This window comes from Micropterus dolomieu, linkage group LG21 (assembly GCF_021292245.1).
Source record: "Micropterus dolomieu isolate WLL.071019.BEF.003 ecotype Adirondacks linkage group LG21, ASM2129224v1, whole genome shotgun sequence".
NCBI classification, from domain to species: domain Eukaryota; kingdom Metazoa; phylum Chordata; class Actinopteri; order Centrarchiformes; family Centrarchidae; genus Micropterus; species Micropterus dolomieu.
Window position 1 is genome coordinate 31391286 of NC_060170.1, and position 27899 is coordinate 31419184.

A 27899-nucleotide genomic window follows, 5' to 3' on the forward strand; every position below is an offset into this window, starting at 1 on the left:
TCTCTAAGAGAATGCTCTGTATTGCATTAGACTCATTTTATTGTTTGTGTATTTTATTCTGTTTAGTTCTCACGGCATGCCCGACGACGTGAATGTGCTAATAAATGCCTGTAACCAAAGAAAAGCCTTGTGTTTGTGATTAAAACTGGAGGGGAGCTACAGTTTTCGTGCATTACTGTAGGCCTTTAATTATTCAAATACTTTTACTTTTTGCTTGACTTGTTCCTCACTCACTGAGGCAGCTGTTGACAATGGTTTGCAAGTATTGTGTGTGTGTGTGTGTGTGTGTGTGTGTGTGTTTTGGAGTATTAAAAAATGTATACTTTGGATGAATAAAGTATTTTGGCTCATAGGTTTGTGATTTTTTTAAATGTAGGCGTTTTTGGTCATGGTTTGCCGTGAGAGGCCAGTAGAGCAGACAGCTTCGGCCAGTAAAGATGGGATAAGCGATTCTGATCCAGAACACGTCTTTTAGTCAAATTCAGCTAATATCTCCTCACAGCATGCGCTGAAAATAAATCTAGTGTTTGTACTCAGCCCTGGCTCTGTAAATCAGAAACAAACAAAGCGGCCCGCACCCCGCCACACAACACTATTCCAGCCGTTCCAGCCATGATGTATGTGTCAGGTAATATGACTTGCCCGCGGACATTCAGCTTAGTTTCTAGTTCACCCAGACTTGCTGTGGTTGTGATGTTAGTTATACTCGCAGGACAGTTGTGAGTATCGCTGGTGTGCTGGCTCTGGGACCATCTCATCCTCTTTGCATATCAGCTTCGCAGCAGCAGCTGTGCTGCCAGTATGCTAACCCACAACTTAACCTATGTTAGTTTCATTACTTGCTGTGTTGGTGTTGGCTCTATATCATGGTATTTCTCATGGTGTTGGATTTCTCCAGAATCGCTTACTCCACCTTTAAGAATTCTTCAGCTCAGCAAAAAGAGTGTCCTTGTGCCTTATCACACTGATTTCTCTGAGGCGTTCTCACGGCTATCCTGTTTCACTTATCTGCAGCCTGTAACTGTGCACACTCAAATAATAACAGAAAGGCATCAGTGTTTTAGAGCGGAGGTGCAGAGCCTGTAATCAGGGTTTGAGTCAGTTAGAAAACCACTGATATAAACATCTAATTTTTGTTGATGATGCTGCTTTATTTTACTACTTTACTTTACTGTAGCACCAAACTGAAGACTGAAGTTTAGCCCCTCAACAACCATTTTATAAAGCAGATTTCTAGAGGATTTTATTTCACACTGTTGGATGCTATCGGCTTGTTCCAACTTTATAGCGTGAGTGAAGTATTCAAATTTCAAGATCTGTTTTTTTTGTTCATAATTTTACTGATGTCCCCAAATTAAGCCCGATGTATTTGATATATTTGGAAACTATTTGATCTATACATAAAAATAAAGTTCTTTTGGTTTGAAATATGATTGGCTGCACAGTACAAACTAACCAACATTCAATGGTCAGAATGTGGGGAAAAAAGGATGTAATAATAACAATGATCACCAGTATTCAAATGTAAAGAGAACTACGCTGGACACTTTAAATTAAATTGTTCATGTCCAAAAGTAAGTGAAAGTTTGTGAAGCTGATATGAGAAAAGGCTTATTTCACACTGAATAATTTGGTTACAGAGAGGTTAACCTCCCCTGTGTGTTATGATGCTGCTGGAGGACGAACTCAGTGAGGGAGGAACTCTATGAATCACACATGTGACCGTGGGTGTGCAAGGCCTCTGTCTGTCAACAGTGTTACAGCTCTAAAAAAAATAGAAAATAAAAGACTATATATATAATACATCGGATTGCTGGTGAGCTGGCTCACATAGCAAACATTCAAATACAGGAACCTGATGAAAAGTGTGGCAGTGCTTGCTATTCATTCATTTGCAATGCTGCATGGAACCGTGGTTAAAATCCCCCAAAATATTCAAAACATTGTGTCCACCCATGCATTCATTTTCTTCCCCCTCTGGGTCCAGATCACAGTCCCAGCTACTTCTTCTGGCTCTCCTTGTGGGATCACGAGGCATTCTCAGGTCAAATGTGTAATCCCTGCCAGTGTGTTCCACTTTACACTCCAACTACTCGTTTGCATGAAGCAGCAACCTCACAACCTGCATCTCTGCAGCACATCCAGTGGTACAGAATATGGTCATCAGCCTTTTTCAAGTTCAGATCTTCTTCTTCAGCTGATGTCCTCCACCAAGTTTCTGAGCCGCCGTGGAGACCTTCTGGCTGAGAATATTATCTTCCCCAAAATGACTTGGCAGTAGGATCCTCACCACATTTGTGGGCTTTATCACGCCCATCGAGCAGTCGTTTCATCCAGCTGACCAGTTGACATGTCCCCTTTGTCTTTGGGCTTACAGTTACAGTTCATACGAACATGTAGGGCACCAGACAGAGATGCATGGTGCGCTACAAACATTTTTCAGGTGCTGGATACAAGATACAAGTCAAAAACAGAGGAAAAAGTGCATCACACACTTTTAGTGCTTCCAGGGTCGCAGGAAGGTACAAACCCTCCACCTTGATAAGCTGGTGATTCAGCTTTAATTTTCTCTGTAATTAATGTGCTGAATCACTGCGCGGCCTGAAGATTAAATGCTCTATTTTTAGCCTTGTAACAGTGTTAATATTACATATCAGAGTACACGATCCCTCAGACTCAACAAACTGCAACAGGTGTCAAAGATGGGTATGAACTAAGGCCAGATGGTGAAGCAGAGTGAGTATCATAAAACCCACCCACTACTATCAGTATGCAGTATCTGCAGTATCTTGCTGTATGATGCTATTTTCTGCTTTGATGTCCTCAGAAATATGGATTGTGTCATTGTCAACTACTTTTCATTTTAATCTCAGGATGTTTGAGTCATCTAACTTTCAAATGAAACTCATTTTTCAATCGTAGTACATTTACAGTTCTTGTGTTTACCAGACTGCGTTTTTTGAAAGAAAAACTTTTTATTTTACATTGTTGTCCCCATGTACACATGTAAAGTGAAGCAGAGCAGCGTGTCAAAGATATTTCTCTGCTTTAATTGGCAGTGTTAGATCACAATTAATAAGAAATAAGTTATTAATAGCTACAGTAAACAATAAGATTTAATGGAAGTTGTCAAACAGTATTGGTAGGGTCCTCTTTCATAGAGACAAATGCATGATCATTCCTTTCACCTTGCGAATACAAAAACTGTGTTTGCAATATCATCTGCACAGTAACTGAAACCAAGGCGTATTTGGCAGTAAAGTGAGACTCAGCCAGCTCTTACAAAACCTCCAGAGCTGTCGGTGCCACAAGCAAAGCAGAGATCCTTTGCATCCCATGGAGCGGATCCCTCTGTGACAGTTTCACCTGTTCTCTACTTCCACCTCGTCTTCCTCCTCAAGAGCTCACACCACATGCTGTGGAGGAAAAAGAATACTTGAAATCTTTCCATCTTACTGTTCATTTTTCCATCACAGATCTGGTTACATTCATACCGTAGTAAAGTGCACAACGATGTACGCAGTGATGCTCACAAAGCCAATGATAAAAGAAACAATCCCCAGGTGGAGGGCTTTCCGACCCAGCCGCTTGGAGCCGTCATAGTCCTTTTCGTTGTAACTCTTTTGGGCCTATAGGGTTGGTGAAAGGTTCAAATGAAAGTTTAAGACATTTGAATCCCACTCAGGTGGCAGTGCTGATGATGTTATTTGAACAGGCTTGTACTGTGAAGACAGAAATAGTGTCGATAAGGCAATAAGCCCCACAGTAGCAAGTTTCACATGAGTCTTTCATGGAAATCTGTGCTGAACATTTAAAGAGAAATGATTCCCTGCCTTCCTTTGCATCCACATTTATCCCACTCTAATTCATATTTGTATTGCAGCCAATGACCTCAGCAATGGTGTGGCTACAAGCCTCATCTTGTTACTCACAGCTGTGACGACACAACAGCTGCTGTTGGCACATCGACTCATCACAACTCAAAGACTTGAGACGAACCTAAATGTCTTGCTCCAATCTAACACTTCAACTTTTAAAACTCTGTGGCTTCTTGGCAAAGGAGGAACACTTATGTACCAGAAAGTAGAAAGCTGCAGGAAAGATTTCCCTTTCGTTGAAACACAGATTTCAGCAAGCAGTTATGAACATGGTTTGGCACTTGGATGTAGTCTATAAACTGGAAGTATATTTGATCTGAGCACATTTGTTGATGGGGTGGACGTGCAACTCAGAGAAGCGGAGAGGCTATTTCTGCACCTTAATAAATTAAGTGCAAATATGAGTCATTTGAAGCAATACATAACGTGCTTGCTGATGGATCAAACCACATAAATGGCAATTAAGTGTTAATGTACTATATACCCAGAGCTCCGACATGTATTAACTATCATCCCACACTGTCCTTGGTGCTTTTTCCCACTCTCTTTCACGCTCGTCTCTAATCTAAGTATCCATAAATGACATTTGTTGAATGATCTTTATGCCTCTAAATAACTAAACCTCATTAAAACATCTCTTGAAGTACCATATCCTGTAACTATTCGCAAATAGGAACCAAGCATGTTCAGAAACCCCACACTTTCAGCACTGCATGACTCACCAGCACAGAGAAAACCAGCGCCACAATATTGATGGGCCACGCAGGGCAGAAACAGGTGAACATGGTGAGACAGAGGTAGTTCCTCAGAGGGGGGATCTCCTGAGCCTCCCTGTTCTTCAGGACGTCAGCGCTCCCGTCCAGCGAGGGCTTGGTGTTCATGACCGGCTCCCGCGGGGAAGTAAAAGCAGAGAGGTGAGGCGACAGAGCTGAGACGCTGGGAGAGTGGAGGTGGAGGCAAGGGAAGGGAGGCAGTGGAGCAGTGATGATGGAAGAGAGAAATCAGCCAGCAGAGAGACTTGAGAGGGACGCAGAGGCCGGCTGCTGAAAGGTGTGAGCAGACTCAGAAGACTCAGGGCAGCAGACAGACTGAGGAAGAGTTAGCAGGAAGCAGGGTGAAGAAAAGGAGGGCAAGGAATTGAAAGACTGGTTCTCACATAGTACTAGTGCAAATGTATAATAACCAAACAAACCTTTAGTACAAAATTATATGATTTAGAAAAATATGTATGGTAATTTAGTGAAGAATAATGACAGCTAAGTACAAATGCATGGTAATTTAGTATGTTTTAGTAATAAAGTACACATTTATTTTAATTAAGTACAAAATGTATAGTAAATAAAAATCTATATACAGGTGAAACTCGAAAAATTAGCATATCGTGCAAAAGTTCATTTATTTCAGTAATTCAACTTAAAAGCTGAAACATATTATTTAATATATTAATATATTAAATAATATGTTTCAGCTTTTAAGTACTCATTACATGCAAAGAGAGATATTTCAAGCCTTTATTTGATAAAGGTTTGATGATTATTGTGTAGAGCTTATGAAAACCCCAAATTCAAAAACTCAGAAAATTAGAATATTGTGAAAAGGTTCAGTATTGTAGTCTCAAAGTGTCAAACTCTAATCAGCTAATTAATCCAAAACACCTGCAAAGGGTTCCTGAGCCTTTAATTGGTTTCTCAGTCTGGTTCAGTGGAATTCACAATCATGGGGAAGACTGCTGACCTGACAGTTGTACAGAAAACCATCATTGACACCCTCCACAAGGAGGGAAAGCCTCAAAAGGTAATTGCAAAAGAAGTTGGATGTTCTCAAAGTGCTGTATCAAGGCACATTAATAGAAAAGTGGAAGGAAAAAGTGTGGAAGAAAAAGGTGCACAAGCAGCAGGGATGACCGTAGCCTGGAGAGGACAGTCAGGAAAAGGCCATTCAAATGTGTGGGGGAGCTTCACAAGGAGCGGACTGAGGCTGGAGTTACTGCATCAAGAGCCACCACACACAGACGGGTCCTGGACACGGGCTTCAAATGTCGTATTCCTCTTGTCAAGCCGCTCCTGAACAACAAACAACGTCAGAAGCGTCTTACCTGGACTAAAGAAAACAAGAACTAGTCTGTTTCTCACTGGTCCAAAGTCTCTCTTTTCTGATGAGAGCAAATTTTGCATCTCATTTGGAAACCAAGGTCCCAGAGTCTGGAGGAAGAACAGAGAGGCACACAATCCAAGATGCTTGAAGTCCAGTGTGAAGTTTCCACAGTCTGTGTTGGTTTCGGGAGCCATGTCATCTGCTGGTGTTGGTCCACTGTGTTCTGAGGTCAAAGGTCAACGCAGCCGTCTACCAGGAAGTTTTAGAGCACTTCATGCTTCCTTCAGCAGACTAGCTTTATGGAGATGCTGACTTCATTTTCCAGCAGGACTTGGCACCTGCCCACACTGCCAAAAGTACCAAAACCTGGTTCAATGACCATGGGATTACTGTGTTTGATTGGCCAGCAAACTCGCCTGACCTGAACCACATAGAGAATCTATGGGGCATTGCCAAGAGAAAGATGAAAGACATGAGAGCGAACAATGCAGAAGAGCTGAAGGCCGCTGTTGAAGCATCCTGGTCTTCCATAACACCTCAGCAGTGCCACCGGCTGATGGCATCCATGCCACGCCGCATTGAGGCAGTAATTCATGCAAAAGGGGCCCAAACCAAGTACTGAGTACATATGCATGATTATACTTTTCAGAGGGCTGACATTTCTGTATTTAAAATCCTTTTTTTTTTTTTTATTGATTTCATGTAATATTCTAATTTTCTGAGATTTTGAATTTGGTTTTCATAAGCTGTACGCAATAATCATCGAAATTATATCAAATAAAGGCTTGAAATATCTTGCTTTGCATGTAATGAGTCTATATAATATATTTTCACCTGTTGTTGTGGTTATTTTTTTTTTGTTGAATTACTGAAATAAATGAACCCCTGCATGATATGCTAATTTTTCGAGTTTCACCTGGGTATATACAAATATAAAAAGCAGGTCTAAATTAGAAGCCTGGTCTGGTTTTATAGAAAAAAAACTCTTAAAGTCCCCCTTGTCGCCCAGTTGAGCTACTTATAAACAGCTTAGATCACACATACAAATATAAATGCTAAAACTTTTGTCAATACGGACATGCCACACATCGTAAAAGCAGTTAGATTCTCCACAATTCACTCGTTCATTCAGATTTACCGGTATGGTAAACAAGACAGATGAATAAAGCCAAATGTTTTAGGCAAATAATATTCATACTTGTTGAAATCTTTCCACTGTAAATATTCATCATGGGGACAGCAGTTGTTCAGTGAGGTACGTTGGTGTGTCATAGAGACAGTGGTGGACAGTAAGTACATTTGCTTAAGTACAAATTAGAGGTATTTATACTTTACTTGAGTATTTTCTTTTCATGCCACTTTCTACTTCTACTCCAATACATCTCAGAGAGAGATATTGTACTTTTTACTTCACTACATTTATCTGACAGCTTTAGTAGCTACTTTGCAAATTTACACACAAAACGTGAAGAGTTTGTAAAATATGATGTTTTGTTATGAATTAAACTACCCAACAATCAGGACATTCGTTGATTGACAGAAAGTCCAGCTTCACAAATGTGAAGATTAATGTATTTGTCATCATTTAGAGGTTTGGACTGACAAAACAAGCATTATAAAGGTGTCACTTTGGGCTCTGAGCAATTGTGACAACATTTCTCAACATTTAAAATTTTTTCATTTTCATTTAATTGAGAAAAAAGTCATTTATTACAGTGTGTAACAAAATAGTTCAAACTCAACTACAACAGTAAAATCCTGCTTTTACATTAATGCATAAGTAATAATAATTTAATGATATAATGTCTATGAAGATTCTCAGTCATCCAGGTCATAGTTATCCAACGAAGGTTAAAATCAATGGCAACTGGACTTGGTTGAAGATACTGGAAAAATCTTCAACCAAGTTCAGTTGCCCTTGATTTTAACCTTCGTTGGTTAATGACATAATATATAGTAAATTCTGCATTGAGTACTTTTACTTTTAATACTTTAAGTACATTTTTCTAATTATACTTACATATTTTTACTTAAGTAACATTTCAATGCAGTACTTTTCCTTGTAACAGAGTAGTTTACAATGAGGTATTAGTACTTTTACTTAAGTAAAGGCTCTGAATACTTCCTCCAACACTGCATAGAGATGTAGGAAAGCCTCTCACCTGGTGAGTTCAGACTGAAGACAGCCACACGGCACAATGTGATGCCCAAAATCCTAAATGAGAAATAAAATTTGCCAAATTTGCATTTTTGTTAAGCTCTTAATATGTGCATAAATAAGTGCAAAATAAAGGACAGGACACATAAATGGAATGTTTTAAAATAATTTATTAGGAATTTTTAAAAAGTGTTTTTTTTCTCCATAAGGAATAAACTTGACAGGGAAAACAAAGAAAATCAGAAAAATGTTACAGTGTTGACAAGATTGTTATTTTTCAGTGAAAACAGCATCAAAGTATGAACTACCGTGGTAGCCCCCGCAGCAGTGTGAGCGAGTGTATCATCAAAATGTAAAAACCTGGTACTTTGTAGATGAGGGTGCTTTGTTCTTAAGCTAACATTCAAAGGAAAACACATTTATTGTGATCTGCCAGTGCAACATCCTAGTAGCTCTGAACATAAATGTTTTGGTCTAAAAATAGCTGTCACATTGCTACAGTATGTGACCTCCAGTGGATATGCAGTGATGGATTGGTGGTGGTGGGTGCTGGGTGGGAGTGTTGACAGGTAAACAAGAGTTAATAAGACCCCCACTCGCCTCTTCCTGTTACAAACACCACCTTTCAAAAAGGTTTAACCATCCACACTTTTACATAGATGTTAATATAATAACAAAATAAGTCTGATTAAAATTTCACATTTGCAACTGAGGTACAACCCCCCCCCCCCTTCCAAAAAAAAACAAAAACAAACAGCACATTGGAAACCAATGTGTATAAAACCATATGTCATGCTCACGCAAAAATCAGCACAACCTGCAGATAGATTCAGTCACAACAGTGTTACCTGTGCATGACTGCGCCTGCACACTAGTCCTTCATTTTCCTTCACAAACAATCATCACATATTGAAAATTACAGTTAAAACAACAATATGACAAAAGTAAGAAAACAGCATGTTTTTTCCTCTCCTGATAGAGGAGCATTTTTTACACCCATTTATCCCCAAAAAGTAAAGTGTTGTTCCAGACTCAGCTTCTCTCCTGCTGAACACAAAGCTGAAAGTGCTTCAACTCTGAGGCAGCTTTTAAACGCAGTAACAGAATCAAATCATCACATCCTTAATAAATGCCTGGAGAAGATTACAGTTTATGGCTGGTGTGACACAGACAGACTGACTGAAACATACTCAAATGTCCTTGACCTCCACGTGACACTATGATACGTAACAGTCAAGCTTTCCAACACATAAGGATTGATGAAAGAAACAATTGTGCCATTTCTCCAAAAGCCTCCCACCTCCCAGACACAAAAATTAGCGCAGCCCCCGCAGAAACCAGTCATATTTACAATATTTTACAAAATTGTACAGCTCATGTAGGCCTATTCTGTAACTGTGACTAATGACCTTTGTCATCTGACCTTTGTTAGTGTATCAAGTCTTTGTTAAAAACCTACCAAGATATACACTTTGTGACACATTTTCAAGAAATAGTATTAATCACAAATGTTTGTTAAAATTCAGTATGAACTAGTGACAAATATACAGTTTTCCAGTACAAAGTACAGCTCCTGACCTTCAAACAAGCTTCACTTGGAGATTTTTTTTCTCCTCTTTTCTCAGAGAGATCAGGTTCTGAGGTCAAATAACCCAATAAAACACAGTCAAAACAGATAAAGAAACAACGCAGCCATCACAAAAAAAAAAAAAACAGCAAGGTGAAACATAACAACATAAAAAAACAAAACACTAAAAATACAGCATCTTTATGTGTTGCTATTACATGTAGTGATAACCATTTTCACTCCTTTCATGACGTTTTTTTCTTCTTCTTTTATTTTCTCAGGAGGTGGAGTTTAGTGAGGCGTCAGTAGGGTTGGCTGGGTTCAGGCTGACACCAGGGTGGAGGGGTTCAGCTGCCCCAGCCAGAGAGGTGGACTGGACCGAGACAGGCCAGATCAGCTCCAAAGCAGCTTCAACTCCTTCCAGCTCTCAGTCTACAGCTCTGCACTGACACAAGAAACCACCTGGATTACTCACAGGTTAGTCAGTAATGAAACGTATACGTTAGGTTTAAAACAAGAAGATGACTAACAAGAAGATAACTTACACTCTCAGTGGTAGCCGTTAGTGAAGGCCGTGGCGATCAAAGGGCCCTGTGGGAGTACAAACTTTTAGTAATTTAGTAATTTAGTAACAAATTATGACAATTAAGTACAAATGTATAGTAATTTAGTAAAAAGTTTTAGTAATTTAGTAAAAAAAAGACAATTAAGTACAAATGTATAGTAATTTAGTAAAAAGTTTTAGTAATTTAGTACACATTTATAGTTATGTGGGAGCAAGCATTCAAGTTGACAAACAAAAAAGGTTCTTGTGGAAAGTTGGATGAGAGAATCGATACCGCTCTCATGTTATTAGCTGTTAAATATAATGCTGCAGCCATCAGCTAGTTAGCTTAGCTTAGCACAAAAACGGGGGGAATCGGCTAGCCTGGCTCTGTCCAAAGGTAACAAATGCTGCCTTCCAGCACTTCCAACAAATAACATCACATCTTGTTTGTTTATCTGTTAAAAGCGTAAAAGTGACAGGTTGTGATTTTCAGTATTTTTTTATTTATTAGATTTTTTAACCGGACAAAGTAACTCCCTGAAGTCTCTGCTTGTGTGCTTGGAGGGCCAAACCTTTGGACAAAGCCAGACTAGCTGCTTCCCTCTGTTGCAAGTATTTATGCTAAGCTAAGCTAACCAGCGGCTGGCTGTAGCTTCATATTTAAAGGACATATAAGAGTGATATTAATCTTCTCAGCTAACACTCTGCAAGAAAGCGATTTCCCAAAATGTTAAACTATTGCTTTAAATTTCCTCTGCTGCCCCAGAAAGCCCCCCTACCCCACCATATAAAAATGAAAATAAAAAAATCAGTAGAAAGGTCATCTCACCCCCAAACTATGGCTGAATCCAGTGCTTGGGGCGGGGCTGGCAGCGCTGAGGTAACTGCTGACCGCCGACTCTTGACTGGCTGCGCCATACAGGTCTGCCATCGGGCCCGGGCTGCTTGTACCTAAAAATCCAGCTGAGCCCCGGTTGGAGCCTAAAAGTAAAACAAAAGAAACAACAACAACGTAAAGTCTTACCTGCTAAAACATCCACAAGGCTCAAGGGCTTCATAGGTAGATACTTTACAAACAATAAATCGTACATTTTCTTATGTACATTTTCTTAGCTATAATAAATATTCCTATAATAACAATGGTTTCAAACGTAGCTTCAAAGGTGTCACAGTGTAGTTCCCATCAGCTCTAGGGAGCATTTCAGCATCTTTTAGGTCATTGTTTTGGTTTTTCGGGAACTTTACTGTTCTGTTTCAATGTCACTCCTCTCATCAGTGTTGTTTCAGTCACGGTAAAAGCTCTAAAAACTGACATTGCCTGCCTAGCATCTAATGGCTGATGGACAAAGTTAGCAGCTAGGTGTGGAAGATAGTGGAGCCTTTAAGACCTAAAGAGCCCGATATTTCCCTCAGGCAAAATCCACACTACTACGTTTTTGTTTTAAAACATTTTCTGTCCACACCAGCGTTTCAGCTGCGTCTCAGAACCGATCTCTTGGCATGCACATGGTATACAGGAAGCAGAAGATTTGGCTAAAGAAGACAGTGCTACAAGAGCAATGACGAAAACCAACACCAGAGATTTTTTTGCAGGGGCTGACCACGAGGTGGAACTCTTACTGAAAGTAACACGGGAGTACAAAGCGACTATAGCGGCGGAAAACAGACTGGGAGTCGTCACAAAGCAAATAGGGTGACATGCACAGTAGTGCTATTTTACACAGTACAAACTATTTTATGCCAAAACAAAAACATAGTTTGGAAGCCAAAGATGAGTGTCTGCATCACCACGTTTTCACCTGTGCGCACTAATACGCTACACCGAAGTTTTAAAACGAAAACGGGGAAGCAGCGTTTTCAAACTTCTCAGGTGGACAGCAGCGTTAACGCATTTTAAAACAAAAACGTAGTTGTGTGGCTGTAGGCTCAGGAGTTGTTGGACACTAACAATGGAGCTAAAAGGAAAATTAACTCATTTGTTAGTTGGCCAGAAACATGACTCAAAATGAATAATAATGTTGTTCTGCATCTGCGGGATGTGGAAGTCAGCAACTGTTCGCCTTTATCAACTCAAAAGGCGATAATACAGTTTATCTGTGTTGCTTTTCCAGCTTGATTCCACTGCCCCCAAATGTCAGACAATGTCAAAGTGATTCTGTTTAAAGTGGGATGTACCTCTAACTACTGCTGCTGCTGCCGCTGCCGCTGCCATTGGTCCATATGCTGTGAGAGGAATGGCTAAAGAGTCATAAAAGAAAAGATTCATGTTAAATATGATGGTGTGCAAACAGTTAACCACTAACTAACAACATAACTTAAAAGTCTGACTCCAGTGACCCCATAAACTTTCATCCAAGCCTTGTGAATACAAGGACGTAGAAGTAAAGTACTGTTTATAAGAGCGTTTGATGAGGTCACCGGAGGGAGCCTTTAAAGTGAGCGGTTAAAACTTCCTCATTACTGTCAGCAATCCTGCCTTCAGATAGAGACCGAGGAGGACTGACAAACACAAACATGCAGACCAAAGAGTGATCATGTGTTGGTGCTAACGTGGCATGTGGCAGACTGACAACATGCTGCTTGTAAAGTCCAGAGGAGGGACTGACTGACCTGTGAGCTCAGGGGGGTGGGGTGAAGTCAGAAGGGGAGTCCTCTCTAAGTGGAACTCTAAAACAGAAACATCAGAGTGCTGTTGAGACACACACCACGGCCGCCAGCAAGGAGAACACACACACACACACACACTCGCACACCGGCAGGGAAACACCTCAGAGGTGAGGGCTGGAGGTATGGAGAGTACATGAAGGCATTCACAGGGTTTGAGAAATGTAAACAGGAATGGAAGAACGTTTTATGGTCCATAAAGTAGCGTTAAAAATCATTACAGAATAGCAAGAAATACAGCAGATGTTACAATTTTTGTCACACAAATTAATAATGTCAATTCAAGCGTGTGTGTTGATTTTAAGAATATGTAAAACATTTAATTTTAAAAATTTACTGACAGATTAACTTCATGCACGCACACATACGCACACACACTTGTTAAACAGATGCAATTCCACTCCCTGATATTTACAAGCAGCCATTTACACTCAGTGTTTCTCGTGCTTCTATGGAAACATGTTTGTATTTGTGACATGTTTGTATTTTCTACTGTCAGTTCACACCCAGGATTAAGTTTATTTATCTATTCGTAAGAGCATTGGCACCAAAATCCTCCTTTTTTCACTTGAAATGGCTACACTTCATTTAACATGTTTTTATTTGCTGCTCAGGGAATGAAAATATATTTCTCCACGCTGCATCATGGCTTTATGGATGGTCCTGTCGGTCTGTCCACCACTGAATTATTCCCACAACTATTAGGTGGATTGCCATGAAATTTAGTAAAAACATGCATGTTTCCAACAGGGTGACTCCTACTGACTTTGGTGACTTTACTTTGGTTTACTCTAGCGCCGTCACGAGGTTGAAGGTTTTTTTGAAGAAGGTTAGTGCTAATTAGCAAATGTTACCATGCTAACATGAACCTTCAAAACATTACCTACAAAACGTCAGCATGTTAGCATACTGACCTTACAATTAAGCACAGCCACACAAAGCTGCTAGCATAGCTGTGAACTATTTTTAAATGTACAGTTCCCCGCACATAACATTACTTCCTATTGAAACAAGGAGCCATGTAAGTTTAATCAAGTTTACAGCGTGCACAAGTGTCATATTAATTTCTTTAAATAATGTTCAATGTAATATAATCACTAAATGTATGTTTAAATGTGTTTAGGCTATAAGAGACACCAGGATGATTTTTTTATTGCATAAAATGAGGCAACCTCCTTTTCCAAATGTTCTTTTATGTCTCATCCATCACTGCTTGAACACTTGCACCTGCTAACTAAATATGGCTGTGTATTTATCTCTCAGTTAATGTGACAGAAACAACTGTATCAGGAGCAGAAAGTGTGCTGTGATTACCAGGGAACTGGTAGGTATATCCAGGAGTGATGCCAGCATAGCTCCGACTAGTGTAGGTTGCTGTCTGGAAGCCTGGATAACCTGTGGAAGCAAAATCACTGTTAACATCTGGATCACTGAAAACACCACAAAAAACATTTGCACATATGCAGAGTTAGGAGACAAACAAGAATCACTGAGGTGTTCAAAAAGGAAATACTTGACACAAATGAGAGTAACAGGTGTGTGGCTGTGCTGCCCCCTAACAGTGACGCCTGGTACAGTCGGTGACATGCAGGTGGGTGATATTCTACACCTGTGGTCTGGATTTCTTCACAAGAACAGAGCTGCTGCAGCTGCACTTTCTTTGTCTCCTGTTTCACTCTCAGCAGTGCACACTGCACAGGGATTTTTTTTTCTTTGTATAACACCTGGAGTACTGACCTCAGAGAATATTACGAGTACCACAAATAATTTAAACAAGTACGATTGCCCATCCCCTAATATACGCTGTCTAAATCAAAGCTCTTAAATACTAAGGTGTTGTTCTCAGACTGAACGGTAGGTGGTAGCATCGGCGTGGCAAGTTTAGCTTCACATGCACAATCAGGTCCTGACTACTGTGAGTACAATATAAGTGTTGACCACACAGAGGATTATGTTCGAGGCGATGACAAGAGCCAGAAATGTTAAAGGGCCTTCACACTTTACTCATCATGGGAAATACCGACTCTAACATGTGGCGCGAGATTTCCAAAGTTAAAAAGTTTGAACAGAAAGCCCTCGTTACTAGAGGTATGGTGTTTCTGGGGTTTGCATTATGGGTAATGTAGGAACCAGAGTTTTTGGAGCTTGACCCAAACTGTGCGGACCAAGAGTCAGGATCATTTCGGCTTCTGATGTGTCTCTTTTAACCGTTCTGTTTTTTAATCTTGCACCTGTGAGTCCCAAAACTATCTGGAAGTGCAACACTAAACAGGTGGAGAGTGAATCAAGCAGTATCTATTAACTAAAATGTATCCGGCTAATTAGTTTTTAGATTTTTTTGATTACATCTAAAGTCTAAGGTCTAGATAATTAAGGTGGAGAGCTGAGAGCTGAGTCAAGCAGCCCAGTTAAGTGGTCAGCTTTCTCTCCATGAGGCCATATGTGACCTTTAAGGCAGCTGCGGCCTTAGTGCAGGAATAGTTATTGTCAGGTTCATGTGCGCAGCCACATCCTTCCTGCCCTAATCAATACTGCCTTACCCAGCATACCAATTCCCAGCATGAAGGCGTCCATTCCATAGGGCATCACACGAGAGCGCCCCCTGGCTGAGCCCGTGGGGGACATCACCTCCTTGGGCTGAGCTTTCTTGCACTCCACCTGTTTCCAGGCGAAAAATAAAATCAGCGCTTCTAGTTTCTCAATGAGGTGGCGGTGTTGGGAGCGTCGCAGAGCGCACATCAAGCTGCTCACCATTTTGTTGTTGATCTCATGGAAGTGGATCTCGCAGACTTTCTCCACCACATCCTCGTTCTCGAACGTCACAAAGCCAAACCCTGGTGAGGACAGGGCAAGTTCATGAGTAGGAACATTTGACACAGTATGGTGGATTCAGACAGTAGGCCTTTCTGTGCAGCTAATAGTCTCCAGTAATCAGTGCTGTAATAGCCGCTTAACACTTTTGCCCCCCCTCCCTCCCCCCCACCTTTCAATGCCGCTATTCTGCACTCATCCTTTTTTCCCTCCCTTCCTGGCCAGAAGGCCCAGAGCGAAGCTGGTAGGCTGTCATAATCGATCAGTCCCAGGGAGGGGAGGAGGTGCTTGAGGAGGCTTTATCCTGATCCAGATTAACGGACTGGCTAATTAGACTAGCCCTGTTCGTCTCCTCCAGCTCAGCCCACAGGAAGGAGGCCTGTGGGGGGGCGGTGGAGGGGGATCAATAGATACCCTGGAAGGACTGGAGGAAGAGCAGCATATTGACGAGGAGAAGGAGAGGTGTAGGGAATGAATGGACATAGAGCGGGGTCAGTCCAGACTCACCTCTGTGCCGGTTGGTGGTCTTGTCGAACATGAGCATGGCATCGTCGACCTGGGGGGGAGACAAACAACACAGTTTTTTAGGCGGCGCTCTGTATCTCTCTTGCCACGCGGCATATTGCCTGACCTCAGCCCTTCTCAAGTTCTGCAAGAAGGCTCGGCAACAGATGGACAGAAAGGAGGGGTAGGAGGGAGGGGACTGGAGACGAGCGACAGGTTACAAAGAGGAGGCGGAGGGGGCAGCGAGAGGAAAATACGAAGAAATACTGTACAGCAAGCCCTGGTGCTGTAGGGCTAACAGACATAATGGGTGGCATGGAAGTTGTGTTTGCTGCTAAACTGCCCTGGTCACAATCCTTCTCACAGACAGCCCATAATCCGCCGCCTTTTTCCCCTCCAAAGTTTGACATTCCCATGGCAACTGTACAAAAAGTCCATATAAAAGAGCTCGAGCCAACATCAAATATGCTTTATGAATAGTGGGAGAGTGCCAGTGAGACAAAGAGGGCAGCAAAGAGAGAAACACTGACACACACACACACACACACACACACAAAGAAAAAAGCAGCCAGTCACAAGCAGAAAGGTGAATCCTGTGGGCAGGTGGAGACTCGATGAGAGGGGAGAGCTGATAGCGGGAGGAATAGCGACAGGTGGAGATATGTCGAAAGAGAGCACAGAGAGTTCTGTAAGAGAGAGAAAGAAAAAAAAAAAAGATTGGGTCAAAGTGGAAAGGGAGGAGAAAGAAGAGACAAAGAGAGAGGGAGAGGGAGAACAAAGAGGCCTGGAGGCTTTGTTTGTTGGCACAGTCAGCCATAATTCCTCCTCCTCTTCTCCTTTTGACCTCTCCCTCCGGCCCGGCCTCCCTTTTATAGCGCAAAGACACAGGTGCCTATTCTACACACACACACACACACACACACAGTTTCTTATGTCAAAGTTGTGCTGTTTTTTTTCTCCTCCTCTCTCTTGTCACAAGCTGACATGTTTATACTCCAGTCTGCACACGGAGGCCCAAATAAACATTTGGTAAATTAATCTGTGCTCTTGGTCTATAATAAGTTTACTGGATATGGTCCACTGAACAATTTGTCATAGTCACATACTCACACATACTCAGTGCTCGCACACAGTGTGAGTGTTGTGTGCATGTGTGGACCCCCAAGGGCAGTTCGCCTACAGAAAGGTCAAAGGTGAGTGAGGAGTGTCAGTGTGAAAGGGGACCTGTTACTCTGATGCCTCTCAAGTCACTGCTTCCTTCCAGCCTGACATTTGCTGGACGCCTGCAACATGTCCAGCTCTCTGTCACTGCGAAAACACTCTTTATTTTCGCCATTTAGCTGACACTTTTATCCAAGAGGCCTGACAGTAGAGACTCCTCAGATTGAGAGCATGGGGTCAGGAAGACAGCAACACCCACAGCGCACTTTGTGATTCACGCAAGAGATCTAAATTCAAGCTAAAATCCTTTACTTAACAAGGCATACACACAGGAGCCTACACAATCCCAACGTGAACTGAAACGACTCACCATCGCCCTGGAGGACGCGATCAAAACATCACATCAACGCTGGTGTTTCCCACTGAGTTAATTGCACATCATTGCTTGATATTTCAAACACTTGGCATTTTAATGGCGTACCGCCGGACAATATTCCCTCTTATCCTTTTTTCCCCACCTCTCATCTTCCCTGTTATCCCCTGCCCATCCCTCTCTGCGCTCCTTTGTCCTCACCAGGATGGGACACAAAAGGTCCAGTGAGGCAGTCTAATCAGGAACTTCCATGGATGGCTGGAGCCTACATTTCACCGTCCATCCCTCGATATCTCTCTCGGCAAAATTCATCTAGATATTATGATTGAGGAGGGAGCACAGGGAAACTCGAGGCCAAAGCTTCGCCGCTGAATATGAAGTGCCACGCAGTTGGAAACGCGGCGGCTAAAACGGAGTCTCCACACGTTAGACTTTTAAAAGTTTCAAGGGCTTGAGGTGGAGACTGTCCACCTGCAGTTTTCTGAATAAGTTTTTTAGTTCTGTTTTGTTGTTGTTGTTTTTTTTTTTGCACAAGATCAACCAAAAACTCACACAGCACTTCAATCACACATGACGGTCAGTTTCACATCAGAAGACAGATTTAGGAGTGCGTACAACCCAGAAACTTCCAGTATGCAGATAACTTCTGAGCAAAATATTTGTCTAGCTTTGTACAGAGACATAATGCCCCCCACCACACACACACACACACACACACACACACACACACACACACACACACACACCCCCCATCTTTGCCCCAGTTCCCTCTCTTACGCCTACACAAACCTCTCTCAATCAGGCCCTCGTCCTCTCTCTCTTGTTGGGGCCTTTGTTAGCCCGTCATCTGTTGTCTGCCTCGTGTCTTTCAGAATATAAAAACTTGGACAAAACTTTATACGGAAAACAAACGCATTAAGAAAATGAAGGCTGAAGTTTGCAGTTGTTTTTTTTTTTTAAACATTGTATTTATTGTTACCAAACTCCTTAGTTGACCCCAATCCAACACTCATGCTAACCACCACCCCCCCACCCACCTCCACCCTAGCCGAACACCACCTCATCCCTCCTCCTTCAGAACAAAACCCCCTTACCCACAGAATTACTTGGGGGACAATGGGCAAGCCAGGTCACCACGGTAACGGGCCAGGAGGGGGTTGTGGGTAGGAGCAGCTGTTACATCAGATTAATTCAGATTCTGATAATCCCTCCTCCTTCCTCTCCATCACCACACACTCACTACAAAACTTTTCTCTCCCCCCCCCTCCTCTCTCTCTCTCTCTCTCTCTCCTCGCTCCCTCTTCTAGTCCCCCGAACTTCGCCTGCTGCTGCCGGAGCCTCTCAGCCTCGTTATTTTTCCCTCCCTACCCTCTCCAAGCGTTTTCTCGCCCTCCTCCTCGCGGTAACCCCTTCACTTCCAGGCGGTCGCTCGAATCCAAGTGAAGTTTTTCTCAGAGAATTTGCGGTGAATCAGACTCGGCTGAGCTGGTGGGATGTGGTACTACGTGTTTCTAAGCTGTTGATTTCTTTCTGCACTCATGCAGACAAGACAAACGTATGTGAGTCCGTTATAAACGGACACAGAAATCCATTATTTCGATTCTGATCATTATTGCTGCTATTCCCTCTAACAAATTCACCACATGTGTCCAGACATCTTTAACAACACTCTCTTAAACATCACTCACCTTCCCAAACTGGTCAAAGTACTGTTTCACGTCCTCGATGGTTGTGTTCACTGAAAGGCCTCCAACAAAGATCTTCTTGGTTCGAGTCACTAACTGCAAGAGGAGGAAAAGCACTGATGAACAAATGTCTCATCTGTTATCGTCTTGAGCATTTTAAATTAAATGATATATCTTTTAAAATAGCAGTTCACCAACAGGCACGACTTGTATTTTTGACCTAAAATGTACTGTAAAGGTTACAATAATTACATACGATTGTAGGTCATACTACTACTTTAATACTCCGGGAAAAAACTACTCTATTATTACACTGAAGTGTAGCCAAATGATCACTCAGTAACACACCAGTGCTAATTTGTACTGCTGCGGTAATTGTTACTACACAAAAATCAGAAAAAGAAATTGTTCTCAGAAATACAATTATAAAAACAAAATTACAATCATTATACTCACTATGCTCCAGTTAAAAGCTAATTTAGAGGAGAAATGGCAGAAAAATTCCCTTTCTTAGGTAGAACCTAAACTTGGACAATAAAAACGTTTTGTGTTTGTAATTTTCAGATAATCCACCCAAATTAAATTGTAATTACGCTGAATTTTGAACGTTAGTGTATATGAAAGCATCAGTTCAAGAAGTGTAAGGAATGACAAAGTCCCAGAAAAGGTATCTGAAGAAATAACAGCTCTCAATAACAGTACATATATTTTTAGCTTTCTTTCATAGCAACTTTTTGACAAGACAGAAACATTTGCCACACAAAGGGGAATCCAAGCAGCATGTTACAGCACAGTTTTCATTCAGAGTTAAATTTACTGAGGAATCAGATACGAAGAAACAAGTTGTCAGCTAGATTTACACCCATTAACACTGGACGTGTGTCTGAGATCCATCACAATATTAACTAACACTATGCAATATACAGTATAATGCAGTTGCTTGTCAGTAAGCATACAAGGAAAACCTGTTTTGTGCTAGCAGGATATAAACTGTGACATTAAAACATTATAGCAAATTTAAATATTTTTCTTTCAAGAATTTATTACCATTTATTAATATCTTTGTTTTCTTTTTTTGAATCCAGCTATGATTCATTCTTTCATTTCCACAGAGCACTGCATTATTGGACGTCCATGAACATTGCATTCAAAAATGAAGCAATTTCAGTGATTCATGTCGGTCTTTTATGAACTATTCATTTGGCCATTTTATTCTTGTGAACACTTCACACATTGCACTAACCTGTGACACAGTCGGTTTTATTTATTTATTTTTGCATATCTGTTGTGTTAAAAGCAAACGCTGTAAGGCTACAGACAAATCTCCGAACTCACTACCAGTATTCCTTCATGCCTCATTAGGCTATCCTGCCTATTTCACACCGTGCTGTTGTTAACAGAACAGGCAAACTGGCTAAGATCACCGTACCTGATCTACAACACAGGCGTTTAACAGTAATGAGTGTCTCTGAAGTTGTGAAAGGTTTTGTTAACACACGATCACATAACATAGTTCAGTGATGTCAGCGCTGCTTGTGGTCATCAGATTACGAGGAATTAGCCCCGATAAGAGACTGAAACGTTCACCACACACTAAACGGCTGCAAACAATGCGCGCACGACTCACACGAGAAGGCGCTTTGACTCACCTTGGGCTGAGCTCTGCGAGGGAATGCAACCTTTGGATCGATCTACAGGAGAGAATACAGAAAAGAAAGAGAGGCCTGGTTAGTGTTGTGTCATGACACAGGTGAACCAGCAACCTGTCGCTATTATAACCTGCTTCAGACAGTAGACCAAGTTCTGACTATGTCCTGGTCTGAAGGCACCGCTGCTGTTCATATACGTGTGTCTGAATGTCAGTGTCTGTGCTTTGAGATGACATAAAGGAGAATACATTTGACGTCCAGTAGGTGATAATGCATTTTAATTATTTATCAATGGAAGGGTCCGTTCATAGACATTACAAAATGTTTCACTACTGGTATCTAGATGCAGATATTTTTTGTTTTACTCAGGTTCTGAGAGATCAACATTTACAAATTATATTTTAAAAAATCTCTCGAGAAGCAATGGATTATTTTGGATTATCTGAACAGCACGCTGTCAGCGGTTTGTATAGGAACATTAAAGTAGCTGACATGAAAATGATGTGATTTATCCAAAGTAACTGTAACATTGTTTCTGGAAAGGCAACGCTTCTGTTTTATTAAATGTCAGTTTTTAAATGTTGTGAGCACCACAAATGACATTTTATTGATTGAAGGCAAAAATCAAAAAGACAGATGCTCATAACTTGCTCAAAGGAAAACTAAAAACTTCCTGCGTGGCTAGTTTTCTCCAGCTGTTCTTTCCATCGTTTGGGTGAAACAACTCTATAAAACAGAAACTTTACATCCTTTTGTGATGTTTGCTCTGAAATATTACTACACATACTTGTATTAGGGTTAGGGTCACAACCTTGTGTGTAAAAAAACACGCACAAGTGTGTGTGTGTGCGTGTGTGCAGCTGTGCTCAGGTGGAATGCCTGGGAATGTCCAGCGAACCAATGCCTCTCTCGTCACCACCATGTGACATGTGATCTCCTGGAATCTCACACGGGCACTACAATCACAAACACACCTCACCTCGGCGAGGAGAGCCCGAGCGGGGAGGACAAGTGTGTCGGAAAGAGCGCGAGAGGACCAAGGAGTGGGGAGGAAGACGGGACGGGAGGAGAGGGGGGCTGTCAATCAAACCACAACGGCAGCTGATCCACCCCTGATTTTTGTTTGTTTGTGTTTGTTTGCGTTTGCCACCCCTCAGCTTGTGACGGGAGTGACGACAACAACACGGGACCGATCATCATCCCGTACGCTTTCAGGTAGATCCGGATCGTCCTCTACCCTGCAGTTCCTGACGTTTACACCCGGGGAAAAAGGACCAGCGTAACTTCTTATATTAGTCTTAACTCTACAACTACAAACAAACAAAATACTATAGAAGTTTACACATAATGGGGGCGAGCCCACTGAACGTCACCAAGGTTAAGATTGGAGAGAGAACCACCACACCATGCCACGAGGATGCAATCATAGACAGGCTGTAAAATTGGAATTTGAGACCGCTATATTAGTCTATGCTGGTCTAACAGAGCTACAGAACAACTAGACTACTCCACACTGTACTGCAGTTAAACTAACAGATGGTGAGACAGTACAGCGCTAAGATTAGTCCGTAACCATGAGAGGGTAGAGCTGAACTACAGTAGAGAGCTAGAGCCTCTATGGTAAACCACATGCGTTTACCAGAGTAAGGGTAACAGTGTTGTTTCTACTTGAATAAGAGCTGAGATCACCGAAAGTTTGTATTGTTTATTTTTTTTTGTCTTTTGTCTTTTGTTCTAGAGAGCAGAGTGAGAAGACTATAGGCTATAGACTGGAGGATCAGATGCAGAGTCTACTGTTTAGTTTCTATGGTGGCTAGACTACTCTGATAGTCACCTCCGGTCACCAACCCTCCTGATGTCCAACACTCCTGTGCACGTTCAAAAAAAACAAACAAACAAACACACACACACACACACACACACACACACACACACACACACACACACAAACAAACAAAATCAAACACATGGTAGCACGCAGCACATCCGTTGGGGAGGAAATTGTGGACATTAAACAGATAAAGTGGCTGTATAAATGAAATCGCTTTGTTTCGTTGGGCAAACAAAATGTGGATTATAGTCAAGAGATGCTTTTAAAGTGCCTCTCCGCTCAAAAATACGTTTTTCTTATTGTTATTTCACCTGGATGTTTGAGCGTCATGTGCAGGGTCTGACACTAAAAAGCTGTTTTCACATTTCATCTGCCGGAAGTTTCCCTGCACTTACCTAAAATCTGACTTTAAGACGTTTATGTACGAGCATGATTTAGTGACACAACTAGTTTGGCAGCAGAAACTTGAAACCTCGGGCCCACATACACTGGGACGTTTTAATAAAAGTAGGAGACATCTTGTGCCCAGCAGTTACACCTTTGATACTTGCACATTCACAGATTCTGGATTTTGTCAAAAAGAGAGAAGAAGCTGCTCTACATGTGTGAAGTTAAATGAGTACATTAACTTTGTTTTGTGGAATAAACATACCAGAAACAAATTATTATTCCATTCAGAGTCATAAAACGTGTCTGGAGGGAATCTGGAGGTTAAAAAAACACCCATATAAAGACATGTGAACCTCTCCGCGCTCACAGCAAGGTAACAGGGAAGAAGCTGAACTTAATACCAAGAGAGCTTTATGAAATCAGGGCAATCCCCTTTGACCAACTACATCCCAGCTATGCAACAGTTGGCCGAGCGCACTGCCTGTCACAGCCTGAGCTGGAAACACACTTAACGCAACATGACGATTGGGCAGCACTCAAAATCTCCGAGGAACAACTCAAGCTTGTTGACTCCAATCCTATTAGTTAGGAGAGCCATACTAATCACAGATGGGGTTATCCTGCCCCCACTCCTCTTTCTTTCCACTCAGGTCAGCATGGAAATGGTTAACGAGGAGGGGGTGGGGGGGTAAATATGCCTGATGCAACTCTGCAAAGAGCTGTGTGACTTTGTTGTAAAACTCTCTGCTGTGCACCTCGCAAGCTGCGATTGAATGGAAACTTTGTCCCACAAAGGTGCAGTTTGCATTGGCGGTCACTAACTTTACAGATAGCAGGAAGCTGGGAGGGCATCCAGAGGGGCAACTAACAGAGCAGCAGCTACATAAATCACAGTAAAACCTGCCCTCCTATACTGGTCCAAACCGGGCCGCATCTGTCCTTCAACACAATAAGTACCAATAAATTCCTCTGCAGCACTGTATTTGCTCTTTAGCCTCTCGGGCTGTGCGAAACTCTGTTAATTCCAGTGCCGGAGCGGTTCAGTCGGTCACAGCATGGCACATTCTTTCTGTTGCCACTGGAGAACTTTTCTCTCCCCTCTCTAACAGGATAACCTGTTAGCATGAGGGAGAGGGAGAGGGGGGGGCGCAGGGGGAGTAGTCTAAAAGGACTACTCTACTCACCATCCAAACCCCTGTGGCTGATCACTGAGCCCTCCACGCCAAACACACACTCTCTCTCAGGCCGCCCCCACCAAACGCCGCCGACACACCCAACTGCCAGCCACAAGGGGCCCTGCCACACGGCCCACGAGGCTTGCGCGGCGTTCGCACATGCACAAGTGAAGTGGACAAGCTCAAATTAAAAAGAGGGTGGAGTCTTCCGTGAATAAACTTCGTTGCTTGTCAGAAGAGGCGATGTGAGAGTAAACAGTCAGTATCGTGTAATCATGTCTTGACTTCTGGTCTCCTAGAAATGATTGTAAATGATGTGCATTGTTATCTTCCCTTTTTTGTCTTTTGTGACAGAGTCATTCTTCAACTGTGTGTGGGGGGGGAGTCACTATGGAAACAAACCCCATGGCGAGTTAGTGGCGTCCAACCATGGTGGCGCTACTTGTCATAGCTGTCGTGCCTGCAAGTGACACTATAGCAGTAGGGCACTGGGGAAACCACGAAAAAACTAATTCAGCTTGACTCCTCTTCTATCGAACAACTTCCACCATTGCTGATTTTAAAAATGCCGATTTCCTTGCAACTTCCTGCGGCAGACAACCTTCTCCAGCTATTTCACTTCTCCTCCATAGATTGGAGAAGGTGCATCGCTCAGAGCACAAAAGGGGGAAAGAAGAAATCGCCTAACCCTCATTTCAATACAGTGACTAACCCGCAGCCATCACCACTCCCACAGAGGAGAGAGGCGGGGGCAGTGGTCCCTATGGTGACCAACGGGCCACATTGTTCCCAGACTGGCCCACATTCATTACTGACAAAAAGACACACACAATCACACACACTGCAACACAGGCGATTAATACATTTTAAGTTACAATTCACACAGGTGAAAGGGGCCTGACGCCGACTTCATCATCGCTACGTTCTCAGTTCTTCCTGAGATCAACAGGAAGCTGTGGGGAGTTTGTTCGATGCTGCTTTCACACCTTGATGGTTTCAGGTTGCATTTTGTGGTTCTATTGAAAGGCGTTTTTTTTGGGAGAAGGGGGGGGGGGATAATTCTACCCCCTTGAGACAGAAAACAAAAAAGCAGAAAGAAACTTTTGGTTCACTGTTTCAACAGACCAAATCAAAGATAGGCAGTGGGAGCAACCCTGTCCGGTTCCCCTTGTTTCTATGGAAATTGACACTGGGGAAGATTTTCTTAAGAGCGAAGAGAGAGCACATCCTCCCCCTGTGTCTCCACTTTCGACTACTGGCTGAATCGTGCACACATCTGAGGTGTGGCAGCGGACACGGACATGGTTTTGAGAAAATCATCAGCATAGTGGAACCTTAGTAAACATACTAAAATGCAGCAATGTTACGCCTCTCTAGCGGATTATCAGAAAATCCACTAATCAAACACTGAGCAATGGGATTAGCCGGTGGTGGGAAGTAAATACAGAGAACTCACTGTTTTGGAGTCCAACTCATGCCTGGTTTGGGCCAAAACTTTATCCACGCCGGCCTGATCAACAAAGGTGACGAATCCAAACCCTCTGTAGACATCAGGGAGGGGGGGGGGGGAGAGAGAGAGAGGTATTAATGACACAGAAACTGATGTTGACATGTAATGATACGTTATGAGCAGTGAGGAATCAAGGAGGTCAGATAAACTTTCAGCTCCGGCGGAGAAGCCGGGCTCGCAGCTCCCTCACCTCGAGCGCTTAGTAACCGGATCTCGCATCACCATACACTCCTTCACCTCGCCGTACTTGCAGAAGTACTCCTTCAAACCCTCTGATAAAACGAAACAAGGCAGAGAAGAAGACACATTCATTGATGATTTAGGAGATTAACAAGAAATGACAACTTTCTTAATAGAAAATTAGCAAGGAGTTTGGCTACAGTGTCCAACTGAGATTTCCCTCACCAAAGTTCATACATTTTTCAATTAAATGTGTCAAACATGAAATTACATGTGATGAATGTACAAATTACACAATAACTCAAACTGAAATTCCCTTAGCTTTTGTTTTTTTTTTTTTTTAAACAAACTGAATCGTTTAATTTTTTTCTTTTTAATGAGCTTAAAAGAATCCCTTATTCATTCTATGGTGGTTCTGAATGGGCGCATTCATTCTGGACAAGGATTCATATTCAAAAAAACAAAAACAAATAAACAAATTCAATGTAAGCAAACAGAAATATTAAGAAATACAGCTTTCCGAATAAGTTTCTCTTAGTGCAATCTGATCCATGCCAGGATTTTTAAACACATAGTGGCATTTTATGAGAACTGGTGGTGATTAACAAAAAAAAAAAGAAAGATGTACCTTGTGTTGTTTGCCAGCTGAGTCCACCTATGAACATTTTGCTGTGAGGGGAAAAAAAAGATAAAACATAATAAAGGAGTTTAACATTTAAGGGCTTACACTGTAGTGGAAACTTGTTATTGAGGTTTTGAAAGTGTAAGCCTGCAGGTAAAGGCAGACTTTGAGAGTACCATCTCTGATTTTATATGAAGGCTCTCTGTGTGGAGGTGAGCGGGTCTGCCTGCGGACCAGAGTCCTCTCACAGAATAGCAGGTTTGTTTCTGAGGTAGGAAAGAGAGTTTTTTTTTCCTAAATACAAAAAAAAAAAGTTTTTCCGTTACCAGGGGTCGTGTGGGGAGTCCGTGGTGGACAGGCTGCTCTGGCTCCCTTCCGTCTCCATTCCGTGTCCTCGCTGTGCGTTATGAGTGAGAGAGTGCTGCTGCGTGTATCCGAGCCGAGCCGTGCGGGAGAACAGGCGGAGAATGAGTGAGAGGAGCTGGGCGGGTTTGGCCCGGGGTGGCAGAGAGGGGAGCTGGGCCAGATGCAGCCTGGGACAGACTCCTCCTCCAGTCAGCCCCCCCCCCCACGCTGCTGCCTCTCTCTCATCCCACCACCGGTGCCGGCGTCAAGGCTGCAGATATCAAACGCATCGCTTCCGCTGAAGCCTTTCAAAAATAAAAACCCGGTGGAGACGCAACATAATCACAGTTTTAATACCACGCAGTTTTTACACAAACAAGGAATTTGCTTTGGTGACTAGGTGCGCAACAACAGACATAAACCTCTATAAATAATCAGCAGTTATAGATAATGAATGGACGAATGGATGGTTTAAATAAAAAAGAAATACCAAGTTATAATTTAATAGTAAAGACCACATAGGCCTTCATAGTTAGGGATGGGTAGTAATTGTAAATTCTTTCTACAGAAATGTCAAAAAAGATATTGTGATGATATTTATGAAAAGTGAAAGGCATTACTGGATCAACTGAACTGCATGTGTCTAAATGCCGAAAGTGAGTGCACATTTAAAATTTTAGTATTCTTTATTGCTAACATATTTATAAGCAATCTGAAAGTAAGTAGCATAATGCATTACAGCCACTTAAATTTCA

General features: G+C 42.2%; 2 protein-coding genes across 7 annotated transcripts; both read right to left on the bottom strand.

The window, feature by feature from the left end:
- Positions 1-3047: 3047 nt before the first annotated feature.
- On the bottom strand, positions 3048-4833 carry LOC123960927 (transmembrane protein 233). Its single transcript, XM_046035969.1, has 3 exons — positions 4601-4833; positions 3495-3629; positions 3048-3416 (listed from the first exon to the last, which is right to left on the bottom strand). The coding sequence occupies exons 1-3, from the start codon at positions 4757-4759 to the stop codon at positions 3405-3407; spliced, it is 306 nt and encodes a 101-aa protein (XP_045891925.1). The 5' UTR covers positions 4760-4833; the 3' UTR covers positions 3048-3404.
- A 4813-nt stretch (positions 4834-9646) lies between these two features.
- Positions 9647-27791, bottom strand: msi1b (musashi RNA binding protein 1b). Of its 6 annotated transcripts, none has more exons than XM_046035875.1 (15): positions 27126-27791; positions 26806-26846; positions 26188-26269; positions 25944-26028; positions 21092-21133; positions 19446-19538; positions 16227-16275; positions 15660-15742; positions 15458-15566; positions 14223-14303; positions 12855-12911; positions 12420-12482; positions 11074-11225; positions 10243-10303; positions 9647-10142 (listed from the first exon to the last, which is right to left on the bottom strand). In XM_046035875.1, exons 1-14 carry the CDS (start codon positions 27182-27184, stop codon positions 10247-10249), a joined length of 1053 nt encoding a protein of 350 aa, XP_045891831.1. In that variant the 5' UTR covers positions 27185-27791; the 3' UTR covers positions 9647-10142; positions 10243-10246. The 6 variants fall into 6 exon arrangements, with proteins under 6 accessions (XP_045891831.1, XP_045891833.1, XP_045891832.1 ...); XM_046035877.1 differs by having other exon boundaries at positions 9647-10137; positions 10243-10288; positions 15449-15566; XM_046035876.1 differs by having other exon boundaries at positions 10243-10288; positions 15449-15566.
- Positions 27792-27899: the final 108 nt, after the last annotated feature.